The sequence below is a fragment of the Pelodiscus sinensis genome, chromosome 5, assembly GCF_052426305.1.
Source record: "Pelodiscus sinensis isolate ZL-2025 chromosome 5, ASM5242630v1, whole genome shotgun sequence".
Classification (NCBI taxonomy): domain Eukaryota; kingdom Metazoa; phylum Chordata; order Testudines; family Trionychidae; genus Pelodiscus; species Pelodiscus sinensis.
This window is the reverse complement of record NC_143056.1, coordinates 134,771,546-134,780,349: the sequence shown is the minus strand read 5'-3', so window position 1 is coordinate 134,780,349 and position 8,804 is coordinate 134,771,546. Positions and strand designations below refer to the sequence as shown.

At 68.7% G+C, this 8,804-nt stretch overlaps 2 protein-coding genes across 2 annotated transcripts; one reads left to right on the top strand and one right to left on the bottom strand.

The window, feature by feature from the left end:
- The first annotated feature begins 1,578 nt into the window (after nucleotides 1-1,578).
- On the top strand, nucleotides 1,579-3,598 carry LOC102458879 (claudin-9). Its single transcript, XM_006113805.5, has one exon. The coding sequence runs from the start codon at nucleotides 2,034-2,036 to the stop codon at nucleotides 2,682-2,684; it is 651 nt and encodes a 216-aa protein (XP_006113867.2). The 5' UTR covers nucleotides 1,579-2,033; the 3' UTR covers nucleotides 2,685-3,598.
- Nucleotides 3,599-5,445: 1,847 nt separating this feature from the next.
- LOC102460547 (claudin-6-like) lies at nucleotides 5,446-8,568 on the bottom strand. Its single transcript, XM_075928760.2, has 2 exons — nucleotides 8,417-8,568; nucleotides 5,446-6,645 (listed from the first exon to the last, which is right to left on the bottom strand). The coding sequence occupies exon 2, from the start codon at nucleotides 6,626-6,628 to the stop codon at nucleotides 5,987-5,989; it is 642 nt and encodes a 213-aa protein (XP_075784875.1). The 5' UTR covers nucleotides 6,629-6,645; nucleotides 8,417-8,568; the 3' UTR covers nucleotides 5,446-5,986.
- Nucleotides 8,569-8,804: the final 236 nt, after the last annotated feature.

The window sequence follows — 8,804 nt, the reverse complement described above, 5'->3', positions numbered from 1 at the left end:
CCTCCCCCTTGTGTGGGCCCAGCCAGTCCGCACACTGCACGGACATGGCCAGGAGAGGGCGTCAGACACCAGAACAACACCCAGAGGTGTGCTGGTGCCCCTCACTCCAAACCCGCATTCCCTAGGATAGCAGGGCCTGTGGGTTACGGTTCAGGGGCATGGGTAGGGCTGGGGGGCAGGGCTGGGCTGGCAGGGGCTGTGGGGCGGGAGTGGGGGGCACCGGCAGGGCTGGGCTGGCAGGGGCTGTGGGGCGGGAGTGTGGGGCACCGGCAGGGCTGGGCTGGCAGGGGCTGTGGGGCGGGAGTGGGAGGCACCGGCAGGGCTGGGCTGGCAGGGGCTGTGGGGCGGGAGTGGGGGGCACCGGCAGGGCTGGGCTGGCAGGGGCTGTGGGGCGGGAGTGGGGGGCACCGGCAGGACTGGGCTGGCAGGGGCTGTGGGGCGGGAGTGAGGGGCACCGGCAGGGCTGGGCTGGCAGGGGCTGTGGGGCGGGAGTGGGGGGCACCGGCAGGGCTGGGCTGGCAGGGGCTGTGGGGCGGGAGTGGGGGGCACCGGCAGGGCTGGGCTGCCAGGGGCTGTGGGGCGGGAGTGGGGGGCACCGGCAGGGCTGGGCTGGCAGGGGCTGTGGGGCGGGAGTGGGGGGCACTGACGGCTCTGGGCTGCAGTTTGGGAGCCCTTGGCTGGGCTCACTGGGGGCCATCGGCTGCAGTTCCGCACCTTGGCCACACGGTGGCAGTGGGCACCCCTGCAGCTGTGCTGGGGGAGGCGGTGGGATACCTGATCCCAGGTGAGAGCCCAGACTGCTCTGTTCCCAGGTGCCCCGTCTCCCAGCCAACTGTTCCCCTGGCAACGGGGTCCTATCTCCCAGCTGAATCGGCTTGGGCCATGGTCACACATAGCAACGACCTAGAAAAGCAGCCACCCTTGGCAGTTTCCCTTTCTCTCCTATGCCGGGGTTTGGCAGTTTCAAGCTACCCCCAGAGCCTGCTAAGCCCCCAGCTGGGGCTGGATTGGAGCCAGCGCCCCCTAGAGGGGACTGGCCCCCCCGTACTCTTCCCCACGCGTGAGCCAGCCAGTCGCCTGCCCTGAGGCTGGATCGGAGCTGGCGGGCACTCCAGGGACGGGGCCCGGGTCCCATGTCCCATCCCTCTGGGCCAGCCAGTCTCCCCCTGGGGCCCCGTGTTTGCTCCATGGCTGGTTTCTTATCAGCAGGGCTGAGCTGTGTGTGCTCAGCTCCCCCTTATCAGCCCAGGGTCCTGGCCGGTTGCTAAGGGGACCCAGGAATCCCGTTAGCCAGCCCACCCCTGAGCACAGGGCCCAGCGTGGGGTTAGAAGGGCTGAGCGGCCCCTCCCCAGAGCCAGCCCCCTGCAGCAGCCCAGCATGTGGTGGAATACCGCCCCTTCCCATGGAACAAGAGGCTGGCCATTCGCCCCCTCCCCCGCACGGGAGCAGGCAGCCTCTAGGCACAAGCCAAAGGAATAATTGTTCTTTCCCCAGCCCCCTCCTGCCTGGGTTGCCATGGAGGGCCTAGTGCCTTCCCACACCTCCCCCGTCCCGCCCCCTCACCTGTGGAGGCCTCATATACCCCCGCCCCTGCCCGCCCAGCTCCCAGGATCCGCCAGGGAGCGCGAGCCCTGCTGATAAACAAGAGCTTCTGTGGGGTGGCAGTGCTGCGACACCGGACCCGCCTTCCCCTCTCCCGCACGCGGCCGCTCCCCTCGGAATCCGCCGCTGGCTGCTTCCCCCGGCCGTTCCCTTCCGGACCCGCTTCTCGGCCGGCTCCCCCGGGCTCCGTCCGGACCCCGCTCCCAGACGCGGCTCCCCGGTTCGTTTCACAAGGCGTCTTCTCCCCAAGCCCTGGCCTCCAGGGGGATCTTCCCTTTTCTGGCTTCGCATTGCCCGTTGAGCAGCCTCGTCTCTCCGCACAGCCTTCCCAGCCGTGGTGTCTCCCGCCCGTCCCCTGAGCTGCCCTCCGCTGAGACCACCTCGCATCCCCGCTTTCGGCCCTCGGCCTCCTCCTCCTCCTCCTCCGGCGATGGCTTCTGCGGGGCTGGAGATCTTGGGCATGGGGCTATGCATCTTTGGCTGGCTGGGCTCCATCATCTCCTGCACCCTGCCCATGTGGAAGGTGACGGCCTTCATCGGCAACAGCATCGTGGTGGCGCAGATCATCTGGGAGGGGCTGTGGATGAACTGCATCGTGCAGAGCACGGGCCAGATGCAGTGCAAGGTCTACGACTCCATGCTGGCCCTGCCCCAGGACCTGCAGGCCGCCCGCGCCCTCATGGTCATCTCTGTGCTGCTGGCCGTGCTGGCCCTGCTGGTGAGCATCGTGGGCGCCAAGTGCACCAACTGCGTGGAGGACGAAGGCGCCAAGGCCCGCATCATGATCGTCTCCGGAGCCGTCTTCGTGGTGTCGGGCATCCTGTGCCTCATCCCCGTCTGCTGGTCGGCCAACACCATCATCCGGGATTTCTACAACCCGCTGGTGTCCGAGGCCCTGAAGCGGGAGCTGGGGGCGGCCCTGTACGTTGGCTGGGCAGCTGCGGTCCTGCTGCTCCTCGGGGGGGCCCTGCTTTGCTGCTCCTGCCCACCCCGCTCGGAGAGATACCCGCCCCGGGTTGGCTACATGGCGGCTGGGAGGTCCGGAGTGGGCAGCGGGGTGGACAAGAGGGACTATGTCTGAGGGGAGCAGAGGGGACTGGCTGGCTGAGCAGGGAGTGACGGGAGAGCGCAGGGTGAATGAGGAGTGCTTGGAGGAAGAGGGGAGGGAGGGAGGGAGCCAGCAGGCGAAGGGATAAACGCCCCAATGACTGAACAAGGGGCTGAGAGAATAAAGCCGTGCCGAGGGGAGAGGGTGAGTCAGGGAGGGAGCAAAGAATGTGGAAGGAGACGCGTGGCCAACGGAGCGAGGGGATGCAGAGGAACGGGCAGCTGGCTGGGTACGGAAGGAGGGAGAAGCGGACTGAACCAAAGCCCAGGTAAAGGGACAAAGGAATGTGGGGGGGAGGGTGCAAGCGATGGACAAGAGCGCCAGCGAGTGAGGGGAGAGCCAGGGAAGGAAGGAGAAAACAAATGGGGAGAGCGCGAACAGGACCAAAGGGGAGGACTACAGGAGCCCCGTGCGAAAGGTGGAGCCGGCAGGGAGGACGAAGAACCAACGGACAACGGGGAAGCAGGACAGACACCGTGCCCAGGACAGGATCGGTGGCTGCTGGTGGAGCTGACTGGACAGAGGACAAGTTGAGGGGCTAGGCCAGGGAGCCATGACCCCATGGAGCCTGGCTGGACCTCACTCTGGCTCTGTTTGCTCAAAGGTTAATGATTGTCCCAGCTCCCTGAACTGAGACCTGCTAAGCCATCACCTGGAACACGGACCCTGGGCGGTCTCAGGGTCGGTCTCTGGCCGCTCCAGCAGTCCCCAAGATTTTGGGGTCTCACCCCGTCCACTGATAGAGTCGGTCATTGGTGAGTGGGATTTGGGAGTTCCCAAGGCATGGGGCTGAGCAGGCTTCTCTGGTGCACACTGCTCCCCACAATGCATGCAGGGACTCAGCCCGTTTACCGTGACATTATGGAGATAAAAGAGCCAGTCTATTACTCTGCCCTCTGAGCCTGATTCTCATGGGGGGGGGGCCCTGCTTGTGGAAGGAAAGCCTGGGGTGGTTATGGGGGGGTAAAGTGGGGCATGTGGGTGGAGGCAAGTAAGTGTCCCCCCTCCCTGAGAGGCTGGGTCCATCTTTGGGGAGTGGTTAGGGTAAGCAGTGCCCCCCTTCCCATAAATGGCACCTTGCATCAGTCCCAGAATTCCTTGCACCTCCCCAGTGGCAGGAGGGGATAGAGGGGGCTGGTTCTGGGAGGGGGGGGGCTGGCTGTGGGGGGGGGGGGCTGGCTCTGACCAGCTCGCACGTGTGTGTTTCCAGCGCCGATTTCTCCGCTGGCTCCCAGCCCACAGGGCCTCTCTCCCACGAGCTGGATGGGCACCAGCACATTCCTGTGCCAGCTACATTTCCCCTGGAACTGGGGGCGGCTAGCACCGGGGGCTGAATCACCACCGGCTCCCCCGCAGCCGGGGGCCAGGCTGGGTCTGGGCACACCCCCTCCCAAGGCAGGGAGGGGCCCTGCTCCCCAACAGGCCCAGGGAGAAGGGGGTTTGTTCCTTGGATACAAAGCTGCTTGTTCCCACCCCTTCGCCCTGCACACTGGCCCCAGGTGCCTCCAAGGAGACCGCGGCTCAGCGCCCCGCGGCAGGGAGGCAGCCAGCAACAGGGACTGCCTGGAAAGCGCCCCCTTCCCCTGCAGCTGCCACCCAGCCAAGGGCAGAGCCTGGGTATGCTCGGCCCAGTCAGGCCTGCCATGCCGCTGGCCTCCTTTAGCGCCTGCAGTTGGGCCTTGGGAGCCGAAGTGCCCCCACATTACCCAGAGGGAAAGGCCAGCAGGGGACTGGAGAGCCAGGCCGACCGGGTCCCATCCCCAACACTGGGAGGGCAGTAGGGTTGGGGGAAGGGGGTGCGGTGTGTGGGGGGGTGCGCGTGCGCAGGAGTAGGACTCCTGGGTCCCATCCCCAACACTGGGAGGACAGTAGGGTTTGGGGGAAGGGGGTGCGGTGTGTGGGGGGGTGCGCGTGCGCAGGAGTAGGACTCCTGGGTCCCATCCCCAACACTGGGAGGGCAGTAGGGTTTGGGGGGAACGGGGGGTGCGGTGTGTGGGGGGGTGCGCGTGCGCAGGAGTAGGACTCCTGGGTCCCATCCCCAACACTGGGAGGACAGTAGGGTTTGGGGGAAGGGGGTGCGGTGTGTGGGGGGGTGCGCGTGCGCAGGAGTAGGACTCCTGGGTCCCATCCCCAACACTGGGAGGGCAGTAGGGTTTGGGGGGAACGGGGGGTGCGGTGTGTGGGGGGGTGCGCGTGCGCAGGAGTAGGACTCCTGGGTTCCATCCCCAACACTTGGAGGGCAGTAGGGTTGGGGGAAGGGGGTGTGGTGTGTGGGGGGGGTGCGCGTGCGCAGGAGTAGGACTCCTGGGTCCCATCCCCAACACTTGGAGGGCAGTAGGGTTGGGGGAAGGGGGTGTGGTGTGTGGGGGGGGTGCGCGTGCGCAGGAGTAGGACTCCTGGGTTCCATCCTGAGCTGACAGCTCACTTCCCTTCATTACACCCCAGCTCCCTCAGCAGCTTCTCCCTGGGTCTGTGCAGGCTGTGGCATACACCCCCCCCCCCCCGACAAGTCTGTGCCACTTTCCAGAGCTGCCCTCCTGCTACCAGCCAGGTCTTTCGGCCCCGAGGGGCAGGCCAGCAGCAGCTGAGGCCACAAGGTGCGGACGGCGACAACGGAGCCACCCCAGCCAGGGCAGCGTGCAAGCACGAGTGGGGGAGCAGGTCTCTGCGACTCAGGGGAGCGGGGCGGCAGCAGGCTGGCGAGCCCTCGCCAAGGAGCACAGGACGGCATCGCTACGTACAAAAACTTAAAAGATTTTATTGGTCTTATAAAAAGAAGCAGGTTCTACTCCCGTCTAAGGGCTATGTGGGACACATGCACAGGTTACAGCTAGGGCACCCAACCCCGCCCTCCTCCAGACAGGAGAGACTTGGGGTGCCCTAGGGGACCTCCCAAGAGACCCCTCTAACTTTCAGCAGTTGGCAGTCTCATGGGCGGCAGCACAAGTCGCTCTCTGCATGGCCTGGGTGGGGAGAACGGGGCTGGAGGAGCCAGGCGAGGGGCGAGGCCTCTGACGGGAAGACCAGCTCGGAGGTGGCAGGAAATCCCTCCACAAGAGGAAAGCCCAGGTGGGCATGGAAGGGCCCAGAAGCTAAGGGCTGACCGAGTCGAGCCGCTTTGCCTCTGCATCCCTGCCCTGCTGCGAGCGGGTCCTGCCCCCAGCCGTCTCCCAGGGCGCTGGGGACCCCGCCTGCCTCTGCGTCCCTGCCCTGCTGCGAGCGGGTCCTGCCCCCAGCCGTCTCCCAGGGCGCTGGGGACCCCGCCCGCCCGCCCCTCAGACGTAGTTTTTGCTGGGGTAGTCGCTGCGGGGCTGGGAGGCGGCGGCGGTGTAGCGGGCGCTGTAGTTGGTGCTTTTCTCAGGACAGGTGCAGCAGAGGAGGCCGCCCCCCAGGACCAGCAGGGCCGAGGCAGCCCAGCCGATGTAGAGCGAGGCCCCCAGCTCCCGCTTCTGGGCCTCGGACACCAGCGGGTTGTAGAAATCCCGGATGATGGTGTTGGCCGACCAGCAGACGGGGATGAGGCACAGGATGCCTGACACCACGAAGACGGCTCCGGAGACGATCATGATGCGGGCCTTGGCGCCTTCGTCCTCCACGCAGTTGGTGCACTTGGCGCCCACGATGCTCACCAGCAGGGCCAGCACGGCCAGCAGCACGGAGATGACCATGAGGGCGCGGGCGGCCTGCAGGTCCTGGGGCAGGGCCAGCATGGAGTCGTAGACCTTGCACTGCATCTGGCCCGTGCTCTGCACGATGCAGTTCATCCACAGCCCCTCCCAGATGATCTGCGCCACCACGATGCTGTTGCCGATGAAGGCCGTCACCTTCCACATGGGCAGGGCGCAGGAGATGAGGGCCCCCAGCCAGCCCACCACCGAAAGGGCCATGCCCAAGATCTGGAGACCCGCCGAGGCCATGCTGGGTGGGAAGGTGCCTGCAGAGAGAGGAGGTGGTGAGGGGAGACCCCAACTCAGGGGGAGCCCCCAGACAAGCAGGAGAGGGAAGAATGTGCCAGTGTTGGGGCTGCTGGGGGAGGGGTTCTGGCTCCAGCAGCCTTCAGTGACCCCACTTGGTGGCGTCCCCCTCCCCTGCTGGGTCTCAAGGGGGGGGAGGAGCAGCCCTTCCCTAGTGCTGAGGGGGTCTCAGCTAATTGTCCCTACCTGGGGCAAGGCCAGCCCTCCCCATGGTGCCTCCCCCCAGCCACCTGATGCGGCTGCCCCCTTTCTGGGGGGGGTCGCTGCCCCCTGCTCTCCTGCCCGGTGGCCGCCCTGCAGGGCCCCCCCATGGCCAGGCACGCCAGGCTTGGCCCTTCCCCAGCGCCCACAGGAGGCGCTGCCCTCCGGCCTGGCGTCCCCAGCCCTGCCCCACTGCGCCCCGCCCCGCCCCGCCGAGCCAGCTGGGCTGGGGCTGCGAAGCGCTTCGACGTGCAGCCGTGGGAAAGGAGGCAGCCCCAGGCCCGCCCCCCCCTCCCCGACTCGCCCCGCCGCCGCACATGCCTCGGGCTCAGCGGCCCGTGGGGGCGGGCCTAGCCCCCCAGCCCGGCCCCTCCCGACGCCTGGGGCAGGCACCTGGCCGGGCCGGGCTCAGCCCCGCCTTTCCGGGGGTGGCCGGGGAGGGGAGGCCGGAGCCCCCCTCCCCCCAGGAGCGGATCCGACCCGCCTGGAGGGGCCCCCGCTGTGGCGTGGAGCTGGGGGCAGCAGGGCTGGGTCCGAGCCCGGCTTAGGGCGGGATTGGGGGCGGGGGGGGCTGGAGCCCGGACGCCTGGGTCCTGCCCCGGCTCGCTGGGCTGGGGGGCGGGTGGGGAGGGGGGCGGACGCCCGGGTCCGGCTCGCTGGGCGGGGGGGCGGGTGGGGAGGGGGGCGGACGCCTGGGCCCGGCTCGCTGGGCGGGGGGGGCGGGTGGGGAGGGGGGCGGACGCCTGGGTCCGGCTCGCTGGGCGGGGGGGGCGGGTGGGGAGGGGGGCGGACGCCCGGGTCCGGCTCGCTGGGCGGGGGGCGGGACGCCGCGGCAGGTGGGGGGAGCGCTGGACACAAAGACCCTCCCCCGGTCTCACCTCCGCCCCATTGTCCGCAGGTTTCTGCGAAACGCCCCCCCGCCGCGCGGGCAGTTTCAGATGAAACGGAGGGGGAGGGGAGCCGCGCCTTCCCCCCCTCCCCTCCCTTCCCCCGAGAGCTGCCCCTTTGTCCCGCAGCCGCGACCCACGTGGGGGGCGGGAGGGGCCACTCTCCGGTACCCGCAAACAGGGGCAGCCCAGGCTCAAAGCCCGGGGGGAGGGCGGGGAGGTAGCCGTCTTTTTCAGGCACGGGAAACTGAGGCACGGGCGGGGAGAAGGTCCTCGGGGGCACACAGACCAAAGTAAAACCTACCCGCCCCCCGCGGCCCACAAACAGCGCTCTGCCGGGGTATGACATGGATGGGGAGAAGCCAGGGGCCCCGGCGCTAGCCACTAGCCCCCACTGCCCCCCCGCGGCTGGGAGGGGAGGGGAGGGGAGGGACCCCAGGGGCCCCGGCGCTAGCCACTAGCCCCCCCGCGGCTGGGAGGGGAGGGACCCCAGGGGCCCCGGCGCTAGCCACTAGCCCCCCCGCGGCTGGGAGGGGAGGGACCCCAGGGGCCCCGGCGCTAGCCACTAGCCCCCACTGCCCCCCGCGGCTGGGAGGGGAGGGGAGGGACCCCAGGGGCCGGGCTCCCAGTCTCCATCTCTCACCTGTCTCTCTCCGCTGAAACTTTCCCTCCGCGCTCCTCGCTGCCCGGCCCAGCAACTCGCAACAACAGGGAGGCAGCGTCCCCGGGGGGGTTAAATACCGACCCGCCGCCCACTCCCCTCCCCTCCCCTCCCCGTGACATCACCCAGGTGAAACTCAGCCCCTAGCCCTGCAGGGCCGGTCCCCCAGCCCCTCCGCCTGCCCTCCGCAGCCGGCTCCAGCCAGCCCCAGCCCCCGCGGCAGCGGCGGGGGAGGGGCGCCCGGACGCCTGGGTTCTGCACCCCGCTGGGGGGGGGGGGGCGCAGGGGGCTGGCAGCTCAGATTCGTGGCTCCCCACTTCCCCTTTCCCCGGCCTGAGTCACCGGCCGGCCAGTTTCGCTCGAGTTTCTG

Bases quoted from the DNA above. Each gene is read 5' to 3' on its own strand.
- LOC102458879 (XM_006113805.5), top strand. From the start codon at position 2,034: ATGGCTTCTGCGGGGCTGGAGATCTTGGGCATGGGGCTATGCATCTTT.
- LOC102460547 (XM_075928760.2), bottom strand. From the start codon at position 6,628: ATGGCCTCGGCGGGTCTCCAGATCTTGGGCATGGCCCTTTCGGTGGTG.